Source organism: Filicampus tigris, chromosome 5 (assembly GCF_054856515.1).
Source record: "Filicampus tigris isolate MCC_2025a chromosome 5, RoL_Ftig_1.0, whole genome shotgun sequence".
NCBI lineage: Eukaryota > Metazoa > Chordata > Actinopteri > Syngnathiformes > Syngnathidae > Filicampus > Filicampus tigris.
The window spans coordinates 4,664,482-4,690,000 of NC_141221.1; the positions used below are offsets into that span (position 1 = coordinate 4,664,482).

Sequence of the window (25,519 nt, forward strand, 5' to 3'; positions counted from 1 at the left end):
CCATTCCTATGCTCTTTCGGGCACCTTTGGCCATGTACCTGATTTGCCGGTCGGCGCTCTCCACGCAGATGTGTTGAGGAGGAACATGCTGCGAGGGTAGCTGCTTCCATCGCTCCGCCTCCTTCACCATGGCCTCTGCATCCATCAGGCCAAAGCCGTACAGGTGGCTAACTATAGCCGAGAGACACAGATAAGCACACACACACACACACACCATTGTGTGTCAATAAAGTTGCATTTAAAAGGGACCTGCTATGGAAAATGTACCTTTTATTTTTTTTTCTATAAATAGTTGCGTCCCTGGAGGAAGCACCCATCCGTCAAGTGTGAAACTACACAATTAAGTGCAGTAATCCCCCGCAGTTGTTTGCATAAAATTTGTGCTCTTTTTGAAACGCCCTAAGAGATGTCGCCAAAACCCGGTCTAACAGCAAAGTAGTTACTTTGGTGTCAATGAAGTATGCTGAAGTGATACATCTCCACTGTGGGATGACCTCTGTATGCCAGAGAGGAGTTAGGTTTTGCCTGTGTTGTTAGTGAAAGCACATGCACACTTCAGGTGCATTTTTCCAAATTTGAAATAATCTGTTAGGCATTGATTTTTAACGGTAATGTGGTTAAGATTTGTATGAAACGATGATAAAAGTGTTTTGAGAGTATAATTTGCGGTATGTTCATGGTTGAAACATTTTGTTTTGTGGGGCGTGTCAATTACTCATGATTTTTCTTTATTCGAGGCAGGGCTCAGTCTCTAGCCCCTGCCAATAGTGAGCTGCCTGTTTCCTAAAATGTTTCTGTGAGAGAGCTGTTCCCCACCTCTGCTCCAACTATTACAAATCAGTTAATTTACGACTCTCTCCCTGAAACCAATGATTGGCTAGGGTGGGTGCGGTTCCAGAGCAATAGGTCAATTCAAGATGAAACAATTACTTGAATAACTTTACTAATTCATCCATTATCTATACCACTTGTTCTCACAAGGGTCGCGGGGAGTTCAAACATCCGCACTCACAATCACACCCAGGGGCAATTTAGAGTGTCCAATTAACCTACCAAGCATGTTTTTGGAATGTGGGAGGAAACCGAAGTACCCGGAGAAAACCCACACAGGCACGGGAAGAACATGCAAACTCCACACAGGAAGGCCGGAGCCGGGATCGAACCCATGACCTCTGAACTGCGAGGCGGACGTGCTAACCAGTCGACCACCGTGCCGCCTGACTAATTCAATGACAAAAAAAAAAAAAGTCTGTGCCGCAAGGCATGCTTTAGTTCCGATTACCTGCTTTTTGTTGACTGCTTAGCTCAGGGAACACTTTTCCACGCCGACTGTTATTGCGGACGCAAACTGCTCGATTCAGAAGCAAATTGGCACGGGGCAGAGAGCCAAGAAATGTCCATAAAAGACAGACCATACTGAGATCATACTGAGGATATGAGCAGCAGCAATATGAAAAACACTTCACGCACCTAACGACTCAAATATGCATTCTTTCCATATTCTCCCCGTCACTTCGCCCACGCAGACTGACTCTGGAGTCTCTCACACAAGGTACTGTATGTACATACCATGCGGTGTGGTGTTTATCACGACATTCTGTCTAACTTCTTTTCAAATGAAACATACTTGCTCGCTAATGCGAAAGGTGTCCTCGCTGGTCCAACTAGTCTTACCTATAATGATGCAGTGTCCACAGCAGCAGGGTAAGATAAACTTTTCAATATTTGGCAGTTAGCCACACTAAGAAGACAAAATGTATTTGAAAGGAGACAATTTGGATCGAGCAGTGAGTAGGGTGACCATATGTCCCGATATGCGCGGGACTGTCGCGCATTTTAATGATTTTTAATGCGTCCCGCAAACTGACTCGCTGTCCCGCATGTCTGATCGGCAGGCACCAATTTTCAAACGTGCGTCCAAAGTCTTGTTTTTTATGAAATGCCTGTGTGAGGAGAGCAGACAACACACAGTGGAGGCCATTATGGGGGCGGGTCTCGGGCGGGTGTGACTGTCTGTGTGCGGGACTGAGAGGCAGGGGTTTGCTGTCAATCAGACAGCCGGGCGGACATGCAGGCAATAGTTGTTTTTAAAGATACGCCGACCAAAAACAAACAAAAACAAGCATTTTAGCGACGCGTTCCAGACATTTGTGATGAATTAATGAAAATGGAAGACTCTAAGGAAAGTAAGAAGACTGCAAAGAAAATGCAGTTACAACAAGATCTGGGAACTCATTGTCCGTGGGTGAAGCCCGTGAAAGATGAGTCAGATAAAGCTTTCTGTGAACTTTGTGGCTGCTGTTGCTGTCATGGAGAAAACTGAAAGATTTGAGTTGTGGTGGACATAACCTAAAGTGTTTCATCAGTGCTTTCCTTGCTTCTGGAAGAGCATAGTTTGTTTACAACTTCATTTATTCTAGTTATTGTTATCTCCTGACTATTTTTGATATACTTCTTGTTTTATTTTCGTTTTATGCTGTGGCTGTTTAATTTGAAAATAATTTGAATTGCAGTCGTTGTAGTAGCGTGTCTTTGTTAGGGAACTTAAGGAACTCAGGGAAATGGGGAAGTTTTTGTTACTGTAATAAATTGTTACTGCACTTCATGCTCTACATGTTGACTTGAGATTTGACAAGGTTCTATTGTGACAGTGTGACTATTGTTAAAGTGCATCTACCTCAAGATATGACGAGACTGACTAATTTCAGACTTTATTGTGAGCTCCTTTTGATAATTAATGTCTCAGAGATTTACCTTTTTACTAGCAGATTGTGTTGTATTTTTGCAAATGCAGATAATTTCAACTGCAATTTTGTGTTTCTACTTGTAGAGCTATAATTTTTTTTGTTACGGTTTATTATATGTTACTGAACAGTTGACAAGCTGTGCCATATGCATTTTTGGTGTCCGTCGCGAGCGTCAGCTGCGTCCCACATTGTCTCCCACAAGCATACTCCCTGTCCCACATCTGGTGAGTTTGGATTTGGTCACTCTACCAGTGAGGGACCAGCTGTTGCTACAACCGTATGGTATTTGCTCGGTACTAAAGGTTACTTTTATTAAAACCTTTGGAAAAGTGTCAAAGACAAGTTGAGTCGTGGCATTGCGTCTGAACTCTATGGATTGGAGACCAACGACTTACCCATATTTAGCAGAGCATTGTTATCTGAGAAGATAGTAAGGACCGCTGCAGCAATGTGGACACTGCAGTCTATAATATACGCTGTTGTACATGCCGTTATAACCAGCTGCGTTGGTCTTCCAGTCGGGAGCGCTGAGGTGTCCAGCTCGGGACGTCTTCACAATGATGTGCTGAACATCTCTCCAAGTTAGAAGAGGACTAGAAAAAGGTAAACACACAGACAAATGAACTCATATGTAAACATGAGATGGATACACACAACATTGTGGAGCGACCTATGTCGGGTTCCACTCCGTTGTTTTATTTGCCATCCCCCCTGACATGATTCAAACTTGGAAATTCATCTGAGACTGTTCATAGTCTTCGTGCTGCTTTAAACTCCAGTATGGATTCATCTTTGCAGATGTCATGGTTCTCCACAGGAAGTGGTGAATGTTTGTTACCGGTACTTGAAGAAATATGGTAATACTGTATACATTATATATCTTAACTATTAGGGGTTAATTTCAAATTGTAGAGCAGATTTAGTTCCAGAATGCTCTTTCTTTTTAAACTTCAGCATGAATTCAAGCTTTTCAGGTGCTAGAAAAACAAGCCTCACAAAGGACTGGAGGGAAATATGGTCGATAATAGGAAGAAAAGAGGAAGAAACGAAAACGATGCAACCGCAAAATGGAGGTGGAAATTAGAGGGAGACTTGGCTGGAGCTTGTTGAGGCTCATTCATCTGTGCTACCCCCACCCACCCGCCGGCTTCTCTGTTCTCACGTGAGATCCATTACAGGACAGGCAACCATGTGTCACAACTCCTTTCATGTCCCCAACGCTACATTAAATAGTGGGGGGAGAACTGGCATGTGGGTCACCGTGTTTCCTGGGATTCCCTTCCATGTCCGTATGTCAGCCAGATGCTTGCCATCCGAGAGTGCTGGCTTCACTTGCTCTGAATGCAATTGCCAGCCAACCATTGTGCTTTATGAGAATAAAGCGTTATTCCGTGACAGTCAAGACAAAGGCGCTGACACCTGAGGGCCTCATAATACAGCACTTGGACAGGACTACAAAGTAGACAATTCACAAAGGGTGGGGTGAAAAACACTCTCCGTGTGTGTGCATATATATATATATATATATATATATATATATATATATTTTTTTTTTTTTGCATTTCCCTCACGCTTGCATTTTCTCTTTGTTAAATTCTGTAAAATCTGCTTTGTGTAAGTTTGCTTTGGAATCCGCCATCCCTTACGCATCCTGAAAAATTAGGGTACTGTAATGCCCTCGCATATGGGCAAGGAGAGCCATAGTTGCTGATGCGCTTTCAGCTGTTTATTGAAGCGGGCCACAATTACCGCAAACTGACTCCAGCTCCTGCCATGCCCCTTAAAGGCATGCATTCACAAACAGATTAATGGCATTTCAATTAATTTCAGTGGGAAATGTATGATCTTCGTCATGGAACAGTTTATAGTGCTGGATATACTTTTCATGTATTTGTCTTTTAATATTCAAAGTAAGTAACTAACTAAACATGAATATATGCCAGGAAGGCCAAATGAATTTGAGTGCAAAAGATCAATATTAATAGGGCGGTGGGGGCGGTGCCGCTGGCAATGAGTAATCATGGCCCCATAAATGTTTTATGGTCATTAATTAAGAGTGGAATGGCATCGTTATCTAGGTCACAACAGCCTTCCTCTCATAAACAACCCAATACTAATTAACGAAGCAAGCGCACCAACCTGCAGAAAACTACTGGCGGCGGCAGCTGCTGCAAATCTGAAGGTTTTAATGCGGCTTCCTCAGAGCTATGGTGACGGGTAATTAAGCTTGAAAAAATATGATGCACTAAGACGCGTGGAAACAAATATTCTCAATATTCCAGTGATGCAGATTAGTCGTGCAACAAATAATCTGTTCTAATCAAACTGTACACACCTCTATTAATTGTACAAGTCCTACAGCAAATATCATATAGGGGTGGGCAAGATAGAGCCCATGGGTTACATAGGGCACACAAGCATGAATTTAGTTATGTGAGTCCTAAAATTGGTTAGTTAAAATGGTCATTAATTTTGAATTGATTTTTTAAATTTCTTGTTCTCATTAAGTAATTAGTTCATTTTATTATACATTATGAACATGTATAATTTGACTGGTAATTTAACAAGTAGTAAAGCCACCAGATTGACACTTTTTTATTTTATTAACTACTTTCTTCAATAATTATTAATCCATTCATTAAAAATAATTAAATTAGGAGTGAAAACAGTCCGAGGAATTTGAGTACCTTGATTAAAAAATAAAATTGCTTGATGAATTTCTTTGTGCCTCCAACACCCGTTTATTTTGTGTGCACACTGTTAATGGTGCGGTTTACAGCCTTAAAACATACAGTATAATACCCTATTTTCCGGACTATAAGCCGCTACTTATTTCCTAGCTTTTGAACCGAGCGGCTTATATAAAGGTGCGGCTATTCTGTTTATTTTTCTCCCACTGCTAGGAACGCTCTAACCGGAATGACAATACAATACAATAAAATAGCCAGGATCTGACTGCAGGTGGAGGAGCTAAACAGGTGAGGGCACTATGCACTAGGTTAAGCACTAGGTGTTGCATTAGGTGGTATGCGGAAGTAGAGCAATAAAAGGACGTTAACTGGTATGAATTATCATTTTATTATTAAAATAAACTATTAAACATTCACCTTAAAAGCGTCGGGTATGCCGGCTGAGCTATGTTCCGTAAAATTTAATTCCTTAATTTCTGAATTCTCATTCAGTTACTTTGTTACTTCCTTAGTATTTTTCTTTTTCTATTTCTGTCTTCTTCTTCATAGTTGCGCTTCTTCATTGTAATTGTAGCAAAAAAGCCCAACAAACAAAACTAAAAGGAATCTTCTTCTTATGCTAGCTCAAGTAAGGTTTCGTCAGTATGGCAACCTGATATACGGACAAATGTCCTGAGAACCTAAGTTTGTCATCTTACTGTGCATAACTTGGTGTTCGTCAAATCCTCAGTTTAATTCCCCTCCGTTTAATTGTTCCCTTACTGCCTTCCTCTGATGCTAACTCAACTAACATCTTGACAGGGATGTAACATGCATGCATTTTCATAAAAACATCAATTCTACACTGTACGTCGTCGTGTAGGAGTTGCAGCGGACTGAAGAGTTTGATGTACGCATCACCATCAGCATTCAAAAACATGTTTTTGTGAGGTCACTGTGACCTTGTAATCAGCTCATCTCTATGCCCGAGGCCTTTTGCGTTTCACGGAAACTTTGAAAAGCTCTTTCACACTATAAGAAAGGAAACCACACAATAGCTGGTTCACCACGCTGGCAATGGTTCATTAAATACCACCTGGTACAATCATAGAATCTGCCGAAAGCAATTGATACTTCCTTGCCTGCATGTGCATGCAAGTTTATCCACGTAGATTTGAAGAAAAGAAGAAGAAACAAGACAAGGAGAGGAAGCATAAAGGCAGTTGCGCAGTGATTCTGCGTGTAAATAATCTTGTTGAGAAAACAGGCTTATGTGCCCGGCCGGCTATGCCAGGAAAAGCCGGAATATTTTCTACCGCTGGAGATTAAAAGTGGATTATCCGGGTTAAACTAAATGACCTCAGCTAATTGAGAGGAGCTAGGCACGTGACGGCGTGCGAAAGTCGCCTTGGTCATATATGATCGCCGTCATCAATTAATAGTTTGTGAAAAACACACCCCCATTCATAGTCTTTTGAATTCTACCGGGGATGCTAACGCTACTTTAGGCTAACAAACAACGACAATGGAGATTGGAGAATGAGAGTGACTTGTATTTACTCTATACTTTCTATATTTTTTTTTATATATTGGCTTTTTGTCATGGTAAATTGACACTTGACTGAGGGAAGTGACACAAGTGGAGATCACATAATCCAATATGCAGCCCTATTATAATCCATAACATTCACTTTGTCACAACTTTCGACTGAGGGCAGCAAGGAAAAAAATGTACTGGACTTAAGGTGTCAATTGAACTAAGCATGGTTCGAATGGATTGTTCAACTCAAGATAGATGCCGTTACAAACTAATGCAAGATTTCCAGGCGTATGAGCTCTCTCCCTCCATCAATGAGACATGCTGTATAAATCTAAGTGAAGTGCAAAAGGAATGAAGGAGAAGAGGTGTAGTTAGATGGATCTTACTTGGCTTCCAGAGCCAGAGCGATGATGGCAGCAGCCATGGGAGCTGAGGCTGACGTCCCGGTGTGACTGTCCGTGCAGCGGTGCCTCAGGTCTGTTGTGATCTGCATGGTGAGGGAGATAGAATAGTTATGCACCTGGACCCTCAGATTCCATCCTTGAGTCAGTGACTCTCTACATTCAAGTCCTCTAAAGAATTCAAGCCTTCAGTAGATAGGGACCAAGGCCTTCCACAAATGGCAAAGAACCGTGTGTCAGGGACAATGACATGTTATACTGCTTCTGCTTTTTTAACTTAAAATATACCACAAACAAATGATCCCAAAACAGTTTCTAGGGGAACTCAACCCAAAAGCACCTTTCAGAGTGGCCTTTTACAGTGGGCAGTCGAAGGCAAACCTGTGCACTAATCATGGAGTCTGATCAGCATCTTGATATGGCACACCGGTGAGGTGGGATGGATTATCTCAGCAAAGGAGAAGTGCTCACTATCACAGATTTAGACTAGTTTCTGAACAATATTTGAGAGAAATCTTGATATTGTGTATGTGGGAAAAGGTTTTAGATCTTTGAGTTCATCTCATGAAAAATGGGAGCAAAAACAAAAGTATTGCATTCATATTTTTTTTTGTGTAGTTACCGTTCAACGCAACAGTAAACTCCTGCCGATTCACAAATACTACTTGTGAATTTTTCTGAAGAACATGACAAAGTATTTGCTGCAACGTGCACATATTTACACCTGTGAGTGTATTTTTTTTTTTACTCTTTCTGTAACACCTTACTTAGGATGTAGGCCAAACACCGAACTCCTTTTAAGGCGCCATGTGGAGGAGGAGCTTGTCAGCAAACAAAACAATGACTGCAACCAATAATACGGCTGATGAAATTGTTATTAAATAATGTTTTTCAATCTCATTAGACAGATGAATCGAAAAGGCAGTGATAAGAAAATAAATCTTCAACAGATTTTTCTGAAAATATTTTGGACAACTGAAGCAGAGGGCTTTCTGCGTTGAGACCTATTTTCAGACCAGGACAAAAATTCTAAATAAGTTCAATGTCAATTGTTACCCGTACAAACTCTGACTTACAGATGGGTCAACAGGTTTAGAAACAAAGGAATTGTCCTGAGCTCTAAAGCTGATGGGGTCCAACCTGGATGACATTTGAGTGTTAGGGAGGCTGGGAGTGTTTATGCGGTCACTTGCAGCCTTAAGAAATCAATTCGGAGGCACAGCCAGCAGCTACACAATCCCCAATTTTTTTTGATCATGGACCTAAATTTCTATGTATCCTGACAAAATTCAGATTAAACATAAGGTCACCCTGGTTCTATAGAGACAGAAGAGTTGTCATGCTGTTGGTTTTGTGAACAAAAAACTGTCAACACGGAGTTTCTGAATGATTTGTGGTTCTCATATGAGGCTCACTTTCGCCTCTTTGGTCAAGTGAAAGCAGAAATTACAGGCAAGATAAGGGATATTTTGAAGGGAGGAGTGTGTATCAGGCGCCAAGATGTACATTAGGAGCACATTTTGGAAAGGTGATACATTCTAGACTAAAGCTCAAATTTTCAGGACTGAGTTGTTATCAAACCAAACTGTGTAAGAAAACAAGCAATTCCATCATCAGGTGTAGAAATGACAGGCACGTATGGGTTGCAATCATTTTGGGTCACCCTAATTACGATACCTAGCAGGCCATTATTTTTATTTTGTAGCTTTTCTCTTGGTTGCACTGCTTCCAGTGATATGTGTGGATGTTGCGATTCACAGCAGGTCTTGGTCCTTAACCTCCGTGAAAAGCGAGGCTTCATTGTAGTTGGATCATGGCATGCTTTGGCCAAATCATACGGACTTCTAGAGCAAGGCAGACTGCAAGCCAAGAGAAAGTTTGGCTAGCTCTTCGTCTGAGCCCTCATCAAAGGACCTTTGCTGGACTGAAAAGTTGGAGGGATTATCCCAACACAAACACACAAGCACTAAAAATGTGCTGCAGCACAGAATGTGTTCAAGTAGATTAGAGTGACGTGCAAAAAATGGCTCATTTGTACAAAGCAACCGGGTTACTGTGTGTGCCCGCTGGTAGCGTCAATGCGAGGAATGTAGCGGGACGGTGCCAGACAAGGTAGCTAACATTGGCTAACTAGCATTGTTCATCCCGGTGGACCATGGTTACGATACAGTGGAAGTGGGTCAAGCCAAGTGGGGGTACAAAATACCTTTTGGCCGAAAGCTTTTCCGGTCCAAATCTATGAACTACAGTACAGGGAGTTCAACCTTCAACCTTTTGTAACAATAAATTAATAAATTCAATAGATAAATTCATTCCACATTAAGGTGAACCAAAATGAGTCCAACAGTTTTGCTCATTTGAAAAGAAGATCCTTTCATTCCCGAAAGGGAAATGAATCTCTATGAGGGCCCAGACACCACCAAAGCTTCTGTGTCTATACTGTTTGTACAGAAGCCAAAAACCAGGGGTTGAAATGCCAGCTGTTGAGGACATTTAATGAACTTTGTAACAATATACATTTACATTTTAGGGACTTCACCCACCGTAGTTATTTGTAACCATACCGAAACTACCTTATACTCCAACTAGTGGATTTGATGCGCACACAAGTCCGACTAGGAGGACATCAAACCCCCTCATTACCCCACCAACCCAAGGTTCCAGCTTACAATCTTGCGGTCGTAGTTCTCGCCACTGCTGTAGGTGGTGGTGAGCGTGGATGAGCACTCCTCCAGGTACCAGGGCTTGCGTCCGCTCTCGGCCGTGCTAGAGATGGAGATGGTGTAGATGGAGTTGGTGTAGCCATCGCAGGAACAGTGGTCGCGGCTTCGGCCGCCGTTGCCCGAGGCCCACACAAAGATAGAGCCCCGGCCCTTCCTCCCCTGGGGAAAAAAAAAACAAACAAATGACACATGATGCTTGCTTACCTACTCATCATTATCGTTTTAGGGATTATTTGAGGGTTGCTCAGAGGGAAGTTACAGGCTCTGTGGCTCAATAGCGCTCACGAAAAAGAATCATCTTCATTTGTCACGTACACACATGTACATAAAATTTGATTTCGGCATTTGACCCATCACAGTCGTGGACACAGAACACGTTAGTGGCACACACTGGATGGAGGAGGGGGCTGCTTAGCACTATTTGGGGTATTGGTGTCTCGCAAAGTCTCTTGAAAGTGAAAGATCAGACGAGCTCTCCGGTGGGGTTTGGAAGGGACGCACAATGTAGAGGGTTTTTGCTTTGCTTGTTGTCAGCGAGATGCATTTTTCATGTGGTCCGCACACCTGTCCTTGGCAAGACGTACAAATAACTCAGACGTAAGACTTAACAAAACACCCCTGGGAAAAAATGTTGCCCAAAAAAAGTTTTTTACGAGACAAAAAGTGGGAGTAGCAGTTGTGGGAAGTAAAAATTACATGGTTATAGTACTTGTGTACATTTTTCGGGTACAAACCCAACATGCATGCTGTTGGAATGTCGGGGGGAAACGCGAGTATTTGGAGAAAATCCACGTGAACACAGGGAGAACATACAAACTTTACACAAGAAGGCCAGAGCCCAGATTCAAACACCCAACTACAGCCCAAATATGGCCCCTTTAAGGTTTGTTTGCAGGATTTGGCAAGAAATACTTAACTAATGATTTTTGCTCACTTGTGTTAACACTTCAGGCAATTTTCAACATTTTCCTTAATTTCCCTGTGAATAATACATGAATCTTAATGACAAGCTTTTGCATCTGTTTTGCATTATTTAGTATGCAAACGATATTCAAGATAGTCTCCATGTTTCATTTTAAATTCTCTTTTCAACTTTTATTCAAGTAGAGCCGTAAAAGAAGATCCGGCATTTGTGGGAAAATGCCGCAACTGTGCATGTTCTCACACAAGTGAACCTCACAATTGGATAACTGGATGCATTGTAACACCGGTGGCAATGGCTTTCAAAACAGCAAGGCAGGAGAAGCCAGTGTCAAATTTTACATTTTTGTTCAGGCAAGTTTTGTTTTAGACACAGACGCCACCCTGTCTTTGTTACCACTCTCGTATTGCCAAGATGAAAAATTGCTGCACTGACTTTGTCTTCACCGTGGCCAATTTTTCAGAAACCTTATGAAAGGGGCTAATGCATGTCTGTAGCCTTTTACATTGCTGGCATTTTTCCTCCATTATTTTCAGGTCAATAATAATACAACAGCACCGACTCAGACAAACGTTGTTCAATATTTTGCGTTTTTGTATTGTTTTTGTATTTTTCATCAAACATTTGTGACAATTTGATCCTTTTTGTTTTTGTCTGTCAACATCTTAGCTGTACTGACTTAAGATAAAGGTGAAGAGTTGCTGCCTTTTACGGCTTTAACAAACTGACAACAGAAAGTACTACTTGAGTCACACGTGCAGCTGCAAAGTCCAAAGGCCGTGGCCCTTGTCAGGCGCGTCTCAAACGACACAACAGCTTTGTCCACTAAAGTGTCCTTTTGCATTTCACCAAGGACCATACTAGGCTCAAAAAGCCATCTTTGCTTAGAGTCAAGCGAAGAGGAAGACATGAAGACTTAAGACATCCAACAATGACCTTTGACACATTCTTCCAAGTTGAAACTTCCATGAGCCAACTTTGTCACACAACTCTTACAAGTGAAGTCACACTCAAAACAGACTGAATCATTGGGTGCTCAAAGTACTGCCAGAAATATCATCATATCATCACTGTCAAGTACTGGAAACTAATAATAATAAATAATAATGATAATAATAATAATAAATAATATTAAGGTGGGCGACTGGTTAGCACATCCGCCTCACATTGCAGAGGACGTGGGTTAAAATCCGGCCCCGGCCTTCCTATCATATTGGAAATGAAAACAGTTGTATCGGGACACCCCAATTTTTTAATCTAATATATTTGCATATTTGTCTGGCATTTCTGATCTAATGTTTTTGTCTACTATGTTTTCTAATATTGTGTCGCTAATACACATTGATTATATACTTAACGGGACAAATGAAAGAATTGTTTACTGTTACATACAGATGTTTTTTCATACAGAACAATCACAGCAGCAGGTTAATTAAAGGTGAAAATATATACGTTTAATACTTGTGTGTACTTTTGGGTTCCACAAAAGAGAATATCGAATATTGTTTGGATATATGAAGCCCTTTATCAAAAGGGGTTGTTTACATTGATGCATAAAAAGAACCATCTTATTCCGATAATAAGGTAAGTTAGTGTATAAAAAAAGCTTGTTCTGTTTCACTTTATTTTTGCAAGAATATATAGAGAAGTGGCTTGTTTTGATATCAATGTTGGTTATTTTTTACATTTTTCAGTACGTAAAATTGAGGTGGTTTTAAAATAAAACCCAATGAAAAAAATAATATTGTTTATTTGGAGTTGCCTGTAACTAGTATATGTTTACTTACAGAAAAAAGCTTTTTGTTACTGTATCAAAATATCGTATTGAAATCACCTTGATTATATTAAACTGTACCGTTAAAAAAAAAAAAGCAATATGTCACTTTGTCTCTAACCTTATATCACTACGAATTGCATCGGTCAATACACATATCTTTACACCTCTACTAAATACACTTAAAGAAAAATCTTCACATTCTCTTTTATCATACGGTAAGAACAATACCACTGTATTTTTTCCCCGAATATTTGCATATTTGCATTTTTCCAATACCGGTGCACTTTGCATATTTTTGTATCATATTTTTCACTACTTGGTCTGGGAAAACCAGTTCCTCACCATGCGAATGCCGTTCTCAAAGGCCTGCCTGGCCAGAGCCGCGGGTCCGTCCACCGTCTTGCCATCATCATCGGGCCCCCAGCTGGCACTGTAGATGTCAATGTGCTGCGGCTGCAAGCTCAGAGACTTGGCCTCCACCATGTCCGTCACATCCCCGTCCAACATGCGCACGCCTGACGCACAAAAGAACACACCGCAAGGGATGAACCGGGTGATCGATAAGACATAATAGCATTTTAGACAGTTTGTATTACAGTTTGGGTTAATGTTGACTTTGGCACAGCCCCCAAAAAATAACAACAACGAAAAAACATCTGCAACTTACCACTAGGTGTTTTTTTTCCCCTAACTTCGTATTGGGCTGAAATTTCCACATTTGGGCAGACACGGACAAGGGATGCGGAATAAAGCTGTTTTTCAGTCTGAAATGTTTGTGTGTCGCTTTGTTGCTTTCACATTGTTGACACCGTTATTACAGCTCTCTGTCCCAAGTTAACACTATGTTAATATAAAAGATTTTAAAGACACATTCCTTGTGCCAAAAAGTTACTGTAGGTTAAACGGCCTGCTGAACCAAAGTGAAGAATTACTCCACTTTTTTTAACTTGAACCTCGGGTACTCAATTTGAATTGCTTGAGATTTGCTACAATAACTTGGGACTTGCTTGAAAATTGAAGGTTAAGATTTGAGACATGCACATACCTGTACAACAGGAGTCACCAAACTTGTTGAGGCTGAGCACAACTCCTTGGCTACTAATTTTAAGGGCTACCAGTTTGATAGACACTTCTAAAGTAACAAATTTGCTCAAATTACCTTTAATAATATTGTTAATAATACTAATAATGAATGATATTCATTTTTGTGAAGACACTAATCATGAGTTCTCAAAATAATTAGATACATATCCGTATGGAACACTATTTCTAGACATTTCTGCCAGTAGCATTCACAAATCACATCACTTCTACAACAATACTAGGAAATCACAATGTCCCATCACTGGTGAGTTATTTTTAGAATGGGCCCACGGACTACTAATGTGGTCCTTGGTGGCTACTTGATCCCCGCGGGCACTACGTTGATGACCACTGTTGTACAGTATATGACTGACAACCCTCTCATGATAACATGCTCCTTTTGTTCACAACCGTGATTTTAAATATTAATCCTATTTCAATTCAAATTGCTCACATACCTCTGTTGAATACAAATAAACCCTGATAAGCCCACCTCCTATCCTGGCGTTGTAGGCAATTCCCACAATGCAGTGCGAGTTGTTTGCGGACGCAGCCACTTCTCCTGCACACCGGGTCCCGTGTCTGAGGAAGAGACCACATTCAAGTTATTACACCGTCTAACATGGAGTACATGGCAAGTCACACGAGTGCAACTGTGTGTACACGTTACACAAATGCAATACTAGATACACGTCTATGCTAGCATGTCAGCAAACATATAAACACGCACACGCACACACACAGAAGAGTAACATTCCACCAGTCAATGCAGGTTCTAAGTTGCATCTAGAGCCCCTGTGACCATGTTGAAGTATCACTGAGCAAGGTGCTCAATCCCCGGTTGCTCCTGATGCTGCATCATCAGGAGGTGAATGAAGACAGTGTTCAAGTGCTTTGAGTACCTTGAAGGTAGACAGGCACTATAGCGAAAGCCCATTTACACAAACACACACACGCAAACACGCCCACAGAGAGAGAGACACACACACACACACACATTTAAGGCACGCGCACGCACACTCAGGCAGGCAGGCGCACGCAGACACCCTCCTGCAGAGAACATCTGCATCTCCCCCTGCACCCCCCCTGCTATGGAAAGACCCTGGGGAACAGACCAGGGTGCTTTAAGGTCCAGGGAAATATTGTGGAACTGTGCTTTTTTTTTTTTTCCATACTACCGTCTCAAAAGTACTGAAATGGAAGTTACATAAAGAAAGCTCTAAAAAGCAAAGGTCTTTGAATTGTGTAAATGTATGACTTATAGTTAGCAATATTTTGGGGAAGATAACGTATACCTAAAGCCCATGGCACACAGAGTGACGTGACTCAATGCGACTAAATTGTTGTGCATTCAGTGTGCTGCGTTTTGCAACTGGTTTTCACGATTGACCGACCATCACAAACTAGCTTTACAGTGATTTGAAACTTGAATTGCAGGTGAATGGCGTCGCAACATAGCAGGTGTAATAGGCAAGCAAAAGTGGCACGGATCAAATGATGATCTTAAACAGCAAAAATTATATTTCTTCTAGGTACCAATTGATCAATCATCCAAAATATTGCGAGTTTCGTTCTAATAGTTTCCGAGAATGATTATCAAATGCCTACTCTTGCACACTTGCAATTTTGGTGATAATCGGTTATGTTTTATGGACGTAGAGTTGTGACAGAAGTCACATTGGAGGCTCGCAGGCTGACTGGATTGTAAGCCATTGCACTGTTAATGTCTATTTTCCCACCCTTTCTCCATGGAAGAACATGAAACCGGACGGTAGGAGTGATATCTAAATTATGGGAATACTTGACAATGTCATCCGGCATTTTTATAGCACAATAGACCGCTAAACAATTCCGAAATATCATTGTTTTGATTCTTAAAGAAGAAGTCTATGCAGGCATTTTTTTTTTCAAGAATTTGTTCTATGAAAGCCCACTAGTTGAAACAGGACATTCTGATAAATATTGATTTGTGGAATAAGTGTTAATCCACTCGTTTTTAGCCATCTCTGGGGATGGCCATTCTGTCTTCTGTCGCCTGAAAATGACATCACAACTGCTCACAACGACCAATCACGGCTGGCAGTGCGTCTGCAATGCACTACGTTATCTTGCGGTAATTGCTCTTTTTTTTTTCCACTTCACTCGAGCTTAAGCTTGCCCATACCTCAAAACACAAAGCCAAAAATCAACCAAGCCACAACTCGTAACTGGAACATAATAAATGATGTCAGTGTTGAACAGGCATCCTGAAACACACTGTGTTCCACCTTTAAGGTGCTGTGTTGCTTTATGCATGTGTGGCCTCAATATTTAAGGTTTTCCACATGTCGGCACTGATATTTCCCATTTGAACATCTGGGATGGAAGACGTGACGCTGCATCCGAGCGAGGATGACGCTCGCCGAGCAGAAGTTGCTTTGATCATGCTGGCAGTCACGCATTGACTCACCGGTGCCGCATACGGAAAAATGAACACAAGCCCTATTTTGAATGAAAGTTTAGCATTTTTGTAACAAATTTAAATCACTAGCAGTCCCCTTGGCGGTGCTTAATGAGCCAAACTGGCTTCAGTCGCCTTCCCTCACTTCATTTCACTTTACTAATCCATAAAATCTTCAGTCTGGCTGTCGTTCCGCTCTTTGTACTTTCCTCGTATTTTCCATTTTCCGCACATCTGCGTCTCACTTGTTTTGAGGGATGAGGCCAGACTAGAGTTGGGACTGCCATAGATTTGCAGTCAGTGGAAGAACAGGCACACTCCCATTGTCTCGAGCCCGTAAAAGAGAAAATAAAAAAACTTGCGACAACTACAGTAAAGCCATGGACAAAGTTTTGTCTAGCCACATTAAACACCACAGACACCAAATGAAATCAGGGTAATTAAAGTGGCATCTGTCCGCCGCATGTCTCTTTTGAAAACATGTTTAGAAATGTACAGTGGACTGCTGGGTTAGCTTCTCACATTGGCCAGCAACCGGAAAGCTATATACGGGTAAAGTATTTACCTGTATAAATAAATTTATAGGCGGCTGCCTGATATCAGCCCACATACAGTTTTAAAGCCTGTGACATTAAAATAATGTGTTAATGATAATGAAAACATTATCTGACTAGTGCCATACTAAGTTGGATGTCATTTTTAACCAAATGTGCTGTATTACAAAGGGACAGAAACATGTCCTGCACCGTTTTCTAGGAATGCTGATGAAGTGATCATTTCAAAATATAAACCCTGGCAAAGATTAATGAAAATAATGTGTAGCATCTGGTATTTATCTGTTTCCCAATTATTGAGAAATCATTAACAACTCATTCTATCCCGATGACATATTCACCTGTCATTTTACAGAGGGTCTCAAAAAGCCTGATAGTGAATGAGTTAACATGATAAGTGTCTTCATATAAATTAATATCTTTAGTTATCAATAATAAACATGTAAAGCTTATTTGTTATTTTATAAGACTGTATGAAACTGGTAGCCCTGCGCATTAATCATTACCCAAAAAGTAGCTCTCAGTTTCAAAAAGTTGGTGACCCTGAATTACATTATGTAGGTATGTTACAAAAAAGTAAATATCTTAAAAAAGAACATATCATTGAATAGACATTTGTGACATGAAGAATATAAAATGACATAGAATTAGCCCGAGTTTGTTACTTTTCTATCAGAACACAGATCATTTTAAGCGTAACTAACTCTCAATACAACCTGTATAAATATGGTCTCACATTGTCCACTCATAATGGAAAACATGTCATTTAATAAAACACACCCAAAAAATTCTAATTACCTGACCGATGAAACACGTGAAAAAGCCTCATTTAAGGGGCTCGTAAACTTTGTTTGGACTTCCTGAATAGAGCGGTCTGTGTGCCGCCTGCAGCATCTCTTCAGTGCTGAGTGTGAGTGTGTGTCAATGTATGCTTAAAAGTAAACTGTAGTAGAGCAACTGAGTGTGCACCCTCATTCCCGCTACTGAAACTGTGAGGGACGTAGGAACGTTGTGGTGAACTGTTTGTAGATGAAAAGGGTGGAAATAAAGCAATTTGTGTTAATGTGTCAGCGTGGTGCGCGCCAGCGTCATCCTGTGCACTTGAGAGGGTGAGAGAATCTTAGAGCTTCTTAGAGGGAACATTGCTCTTGATTTTGGATGATCCCCCACCACCCCCGACAAATGCATGTTATTCTCGAAAATTGCGGTAATAATATAGACACTTGTAAATACTATTATGGGGACAAGTCAATTAACTCACGGTTTTTCACTATTTGCGGCAGGGCTCGTCCACTGTAGGTAAGGGAGTTGTTTTTTGGCAATAAAGATAAGCCGTATTAGACTCCTTGCACTCGCTGCAATTGAGTAATGTACAAGTGGCACTGGATCAGTGGAATACAGAATACATAATGATTTCAATTTGAGATTGAAATGTTTTTTTCTTTTACTTGTTCTCGTTGGTTGCGTCATAGCGTGGCATGGGATCCAGGTCATTGCCGTTCACGTCAAAGCTGGCTTGGTGATCCTGGAGAAGGAGACACAGTGGTTAGAAGGAGCGGGAGGAAACAAAAACGGAAATGAGAAGGAGAAGAAGAAGAATTAGAACAGCAACAAGGACAAAAAACAGGAGCTGAGGAAAACGCTGCGTCTCCAACAATCATTTGCACGTGTGCGGTCACAGGAAAAGGCGGCTTTTATGTCGGCATCAAACTAAAGCTCAGCCCTTAGCATCAACAAATTCATCAAAGGGAGAGTGAATTATTTTAGCCTCACCTGCAGCCTCGGGCCAACAACTTCCAATCGGGCCTCTCTGTGTGAGTGTGTATGCGCGTGTACTAGACATACCTCAACATGCACGTACAGCGTAACCGCAGACGCACACGAGGAGGCACACGGCACATACCTGCGCACCCACAAGTATGAGGAATGCAATGTAAGCCGGCACTCACCGTAATTCAAAATAAAGCAATGTTACCCTGTTTTTTTTTAAACCCTTTCGGGGTGTGAAATGTTTTTTTTTTTTTTCAAATTCAAAACATAGGTGCATGTTATATCAGTGCACAAAATGAACCATGCATCAGTTAGTATACAAAATCACTGTGTTCCAAGAACAAAACCAACAAATTATGAATTTCACTCAAAAATCAAAACCCTAACTCAATGGATATTTACTGCAAATCAATGTAAATTTTGCTGCCTTTACAGACATACAGTAAGTTCAGGAATGCTGAGCTTCACCTTAGTAGGTAACATTCTCATAAAATAAAAAATAAATCATTGTTGTAAACCTTTCGGTCCTACAGATGCAATGACGTTCCCCATTTTGTTTTTATTTCACCGATCACCACACTGTGTGTGTGTGCGTGCCTGTTGCTTTTATTTGATATTTTCTATATTTGGCGGCATGCCTGCTTGTGCGGCGCCCGCGTGGGATGTGAAAATTATGTTTTTGACGCAGATTGGCTGTCGCCGACGAGGGACGGACTGGGACCATGTGGGTCGGTCGGAAATACCGCCCAGAAGTTATAGACGGATAGACGATGCCCAGCTCTGTTGACTCCGCTGAACCCGAGACTGACTCACCGAACCCCTAGGGTACAATCAAACTAAGGTTAAGAATCACTGGTACCAGACTCCAAATGGCCTAAAAAGTTAACTCTTTAATGACCAAAAGTAAACCAAAAATGAAGAGGTCATAACTTAAGTCAATTAAAAAATGAAAAAAACAATGAGGAGAATGGTCCATAAATTAATCTAAGACACTGTTTCTCACTGTGGTACTTGATGCTGTTTTGGTTGGCAAAAGCGCAAAAGCGGAGTTCAAATTGGGCACTACCTGAAGTATATAATAGCAACAATAAGAGTCTACACACTGAGAAGACTGCAGTTACTCCCTCATGGAAAAGGATATGTCTATTCAAGGGTGGGGTTTAGTCTTCTGAAGTGGATGATGCAAAAGGGGGGAAGCCCACTTGGTCACTTTGAGCAATAACTGTCTGTCTGTCCACACACACACACACACACGCACACACACCCCCACACACAAGCATACATACACACTCACGTAGTTCTGAGCAAGGTCTGGGTGGTTGCGCTCGATGCCGTCGTCCAGGATGGTCACCACTACGCCTTTGCCCGTGTAGCCCCGCTTCCAAGCTCCCATGATGTTCATGTCCGACTGGCAGTTGTGCACGTCATCATTGCAGTGCTGTAGCGGCCAAAATACATTAAAGATTATTGCCTGTTAATTGTCAAATGTAAGAATAATAAAGAAAGTAAGAATTGGCGCATGGGTCATGCCGTAGGGTTGGGCATCGTTTGAATTTGGGTGATTTTGGTTCCTAATGATTCTCGATTCCGATTATTAACAACAACAAAAAAAAACAGTGAATTTGATTTTGGCTTCTCACGATCTTAAAAATATAATAAATGAAAAAATTATTATAGTAACACGAAATACGATACCCGAGGTCTCTGGTTAGCCCCAAGTCCCAACACTTGTGAAATTAAATAAAACAATAAAGTCAGATAAAATAAATAAGATAAAAAGATAAATGAGGAGGAAGAAGAAGACTGGATGCTTATTCATGATTTGAATGTGTGCAAAGATGCAATGCAGAAAAGTTGTGGATGTAGCAGAATGAAAATGCAAGAGGCTTGAATTTCACATGCAAATGGTATTTTTAAGGTAATTTTGTACTAGACAAAAATAATAAAGAGTTCAAGAATAAAGTGTTCAACTTGCAGGGATGAATGGGCATGAGGCTTTAACAGTAGTTTTGAGTAGTTGAATTTTGGTAGTTCAATAAAGTTTTGGAAGCATTGAATAAGAGTTTTTAGTAATCATTATTTCAACATCAATCAAATCAATTATTATTCTAACCATAATCGCACAGCTATAGTGTGAAATGTGTGTCCGCCTCACTTTCAACATTTGGCAAAAAAAGCCAAAGAAAAATTGAAATGCTCAATTGGGGTACGTCAAGATGTCGAGGAATGTGATGACATCACACAGAATTTCCAAGTTTCGAACACTGAAGTTTTGTGTGAGGTATATTCTGGAGTTTTTATAGTAACATATATATTAACACAAAAAGACTTTTTAATGAACCGAAAAGCTCAAACATTAACCAACCCCTCTCAAAATTGGCATCAAAATGTGCATGAAACGTTTTCACCCTCTCTCAAATCAGTTCAGAGAGTTCTGTTCAAAAGCCAGAAAAATATTAAAATCGGTGGTCAAAGTATTAGCACTTATCTACACAATATTAACCATTGACAGAGCTGTGGACTACTAACAGCCGAGAAAGAGCAATGATCTGAAGGGGTGTGCAAACAACTTGCGATAAACATCTCAAATCTCTGTTGTGTCGATCCAAGCTGACCCATTAAAGCAGAAAAGACTAAAGCGTAGTAGTTTTTTTTCGTCCAAATATTTGGGTGCTTTTCATGAAATAAATTGTTGTTTCCCACCCCCCATGAAAAAAAATATCCCTAATATTTTTGTATGTTTTACATAATATTTTTATTGCCTTATTTCTGTTTTCCACCGCCGTCCTGGAACGGATGGTGTTTGACTGTCGTTATACTATGGCTCTACTCTTCTTCCATTCACAAAAAAAACCAAACAAATCCCTCGGCTCCTCTGACCCGGCACTAATCAGAGACCGAGAAACGACCTCGGCTGAACTTTGACCTACAAACTAGCTTTACGGTAGACAGGGGGGAAAAAAACTTTGGGATGTGTGGCGTACTCACAATGTACCACATACTGCTCCACTTGGCATCGTTGTAGAAGATGTTGCTAGGGAAGGTTGGGTTGCTGTGGGTGTGGCTGGACAGAGAGAGGGGTGGAGCCTGCTTGTAATCCCGCTTGATCCTCCTCTTCACCACCTGCTGCTGGATCCACTCCACCTGAAACATTCCATTAGAGTTCAAAGTCATTGAATAAAACCTCAGTTCAAGAAATCTAGCCGTTCCGTGACTAGCTCCGTGAACCGAAAAATTACGAAACAAGATAACGTTTTTGATCGTAATTATTCAAATGAATCTCTTCTAGACCCCAGGATGAAGTTTTATCTACCTTATTTTTGCCACTGTGTGGTCAAAAATACAGCACAAAAAAGAAGTGAAAACCCTTTATTATTACAACGAAATAACAGCACAGATACTAGGAAATCATTGTGCAACGTCCTTTTCGCATACAGTACTGCTTTAAGAACTTTGAGAACCGTGTTGCATTGTGGGATGCGGCGACCACTTTGGGCTCGCGGCATCCATGGTGAAGCTAAACAAGACTGTGTAGTCGCACGGGGTAAAAGACATGTTAAAATACAAGAAAGGGTAGAGGATTTTACAAAACACTATCACCAGTGGGGCTGCAACAATTAATTGACTAACTTGAATAATTTGGTTACAAAAAAAGGTTGAAGAAAAATCTGCCTTAAAGCGGAAGACAACCCAAAACTATTTTTTCAAGAATATGTTCCCAGCAGGCCCAATAGTTGAATCACGACATTCTGATTAATTTTGCGTTTCTGGAATATAAATTAAGCAGCAAAATGCACTCGTTTTAGCCATCTATGGGGGCGGCCATTTTGTCTTCTGTCGACTGAAAATGACATCACAACTGCTCACAACGGCCAATCACGGGTGACCCGTTTTGTGAATCTGAGCCGTGATTGGTCGTTGTGAGCAATTGTGATGTCATTTTCAGTCGACAGAAGACAAAATGGCCGCCCCCAGAGATGGCTCAAAACGAGTGGGTTAACACTTATTCCACAAACGCAAAATTAATCAGAATGCCGTGATCATAAATAGAAAAGTCAGATCAACAGACCCAGAAGGAACCTTGATGTTGTTGTTGGTTTTTTGGCATTTTTCCCCACATCTCTATTCACTCTCCAGAACAATGCCACTTGCCTCAGCACCTAATGATGAAGCTGATGCAGAACTTAAGACGACAAAGAGAATCATTTCCAGGCAGCACAAGTCATTTTCTTCTTGCCGAACAATGTCCGTGTGCATAAAAAGCTGGGGCGTTTTTCAACGTGTCGATATGACTTGAGCCCGAGACTGACATAATTACTGCGGCGTGATTATCCGCTTTCATGCGCAGAAACAATTTGCCGGCTCCTCTGGAGGGTTGGGAGGTGGCGAGACGAGATAAAGCCAGGAGGAGAGGAGGCTTGAGAAGAATGAGTCCCTGGAGAGTTCAAGAAAAGAAGAGAAAAGTCTCCACCAAAGTGAAAACAAATAGCTGGAGGAAGAGAATTGATTTTAAAAATAAGGGTGACTTAATAACTCAATCGGGCAGCTCTCTAAAGAGGCGCTCAGGTCTCTTCTGCGTGGGAAAAGATGAAGACGGGGCCACCTGGGAGAGAACAAGGGTTAAATACCGACTCGATTAATTATTAGCGCAATGTGCTACGCTACATTACTGCACCCGCCTCAAAAACACAATAGTGTTCATGAATATCCACTTGTCGACTTTAAACCACTGGCGTATGATTTCAATTTGCATATATTAGCATTTCAATTCCATCAGTGCCATAACTCCGGGGAGACAGTGAAGGCATCGCTGCTTCTTCAGCAACAGTAAAGTCAACTAGCGACTTCCACAAAAAGTCGACAGCCCCTCAAGTCTATTCCCAGTAGTTTTCATTTGTGTGAATACTGTAGTATTTGCTTGCTTTCACATCCCCTCTTGAGCCTTGGCAAAGTCATATTAACTTTTATACATGCAACTGTGGGTAAAACAATTTGTTTTTGGCCAGAAGTCCTTTTTATAGGCAGACCACAACTGCTCCACCTTGGCAGAGGTCAGCTACCCAGTGCCTTTCTAGTAGCATTGCAAATGGTGGCAAGATAAAGCACGGCGCTTGGTGATGGGGACACTAATCAATGGGCTGATTAGGTAGCTAGTCTCTGACCTTGTAAAGTTTTGACATTAGGAATTTCGTGTTTTCTGGCGAATCATCATACACACAAACGTTTCTCAATTTAGCGTCGCCCATATGTCTTGTATACGTGGTTCAAATTTGGTAGCAACCGGAAAAAAATCTGAGTTTCTTTTAAGAGGGAACTCTGAAAACAGCTAAAAGGACTCTAAAATAGCCGCTTTAAACCAAAGTGGTGACACAAACCAAACGCAACTGAACTCTCGCACAGTGTGCATAACTAGTTTTCACTAATTGCTGACTGTCAGCAACTAGTTTTACTTTACTTGCAATTTCGTTCCATGGTTCAAATTTGGTAGCAATTGGACAGAATCTCTAAAAAACTTGAACATTGGACTAGGGACTCCTTGAAATGGGCGCCTCAACACAAAATGGGACACCTTGTCTTCTCAGGCATTGGTTCTTGAGGCTTACTCATGACAGGGGCTGAATTTTCTTTAAAAAAAAAAAAAAAAAAAATTAAAAAGAAAATCCCTCATGCCCATTAGTGTTGCGCAAAAGTTGGGATGCTCACTAAACAGAAAAAGAACAGCAGACTGTTCTTTCTGTTTCCTGTTGAGTTGAGTCTGCTTCCTGACTGTTTCCTGTTTTATGGTGAGTCGAACTACGTTGCAATGCTCCACGCACACACTATGACCAAAACACAAATGCTTTGCAGTTTGCCGTTGTCCCTCAGTCAGTCAAGTAAGTAAGTCTCTTGACTTACAAATGCTCCAATTTACAGGTTTTTAATGTTATGAGAGGGTGGGCATTCGTCATTGCCTTAGTCTGTCTATGAGCTTTCGTCTGTATTTCAAGGCCGCCCAGTCGGTCCGAGTCAGCCAAACGGCATAGAGAACTGACTTACCGGTCGGGTTGGGCAACGGGAACTGTGAACCGAGTGGAACCGGGATTAGCACTTCGGTTCTCCCGGAATCATTCAGGTTTTAAAATGTCGTTGGCACATTTCGATTCCTAAATCGTTTCGTGGAGGAAGCCGCCCCAAACAAACAAAGCAACAATAGCCTGCGCGCGGCGCGGAACAAACAATAGACACGAGTACAACCAATAGGTAATATGTGTGTGCCGCGCCGGTGAGCAGCAAGTGCCGGCAACACACAGACAGCAACAAAGCTAAAGGATAATGCTCGCCGGGTGTGATAATTATGGATATCCGACACAGGTCAAAAGTGTGGCTGCATTAAAAAAGACCAAGCAAAGTTGAATCTATTTTCAGGGTGACCTGTCGCAGACAAAAACCTTCCGTTGTTTCCCCAAAGTATTGGACGACGATGACACGCTTTGTTCCCCCCGATAAGAGTCGGCACTTATAGAACTTTGGATACGTCACGTTATCCCAATCCATACTCAAAGGCAAAGACAATATCACACTCTGCTTCTACCCGAGTATCAGCACCCCTTTGTTGGCTCACAGGCGTTGGACAAGCTCCATTCGGTTTTAGTTTTACTCCAGCAATGACTTTCTTACATTCCAGCTCACGTTCCCTCCAATTTCTCATCTTTAATTTGTTTGGGAGCTTGTTTGTGTAGTCTCAAAAGACAAACACACACACACACACGCACACACACACACACACGAACTACCACCACCTCCCACTCAGACTATACGATTGCAGGTGGTTCGCCTAGGTCAGTAACCAGGGGGGAAAATGGGGAAGAGTTCATTTGAGTAGAGCAAATAAGGACAAATTGATTCACTGGTGT

General features: G+C 41.3%; 1 protein-coding gene across 3 annotated transcripts in view; it reads right to left on the minus strand.

Moving 5' to 3' along the window:
* Positions 1-25,519, minus strand: part of pcsk5b (proprotein convertase subtilisin/kexin type 5b) — a 100,996-nt gene that overhangs the window by 49,670 nt on the left and 25,807 nt on the right. For all 3 annotated transcript variants that reach the window (XM_086029918.1, XM_086029917.1, XM_086029919.1), the window contains exons 3-11: positions 21,615-21,770; positions 19,921-20,064; positions 18,305-18,381; positions 14,356-14,444; positions 13,122-13,294; positions 10,027-10,239; positions 7,343-7,443; positions 3,237-3,340; positions 39-171 (exon numbers count right to left, since the gene is read on the minus strand). In XM_086029918.1, coding sequence (XP_085886044.1) covers positions 39-171; positions 3,237-3,340; positions 7,343-7,443; positions 10,027-10,239; positions 13,122-13,294; positions 14,356-14,444; positions 18,305-18,381; positions 19,921-20,064; positions 21,615-21,770 — 1,190 coding nt within the window. The remainder of the gene's footprint in view (positions 1-38; positions 172-3,236; positions 3,341-7,342; positions 7,444-10,026; positions 10,240-13,121; positions 13,295-14,355; positions 14,445-18,304; positions 18,382-19,920; positions 20,065-21,614; positions 21,771-25,519) is intronic.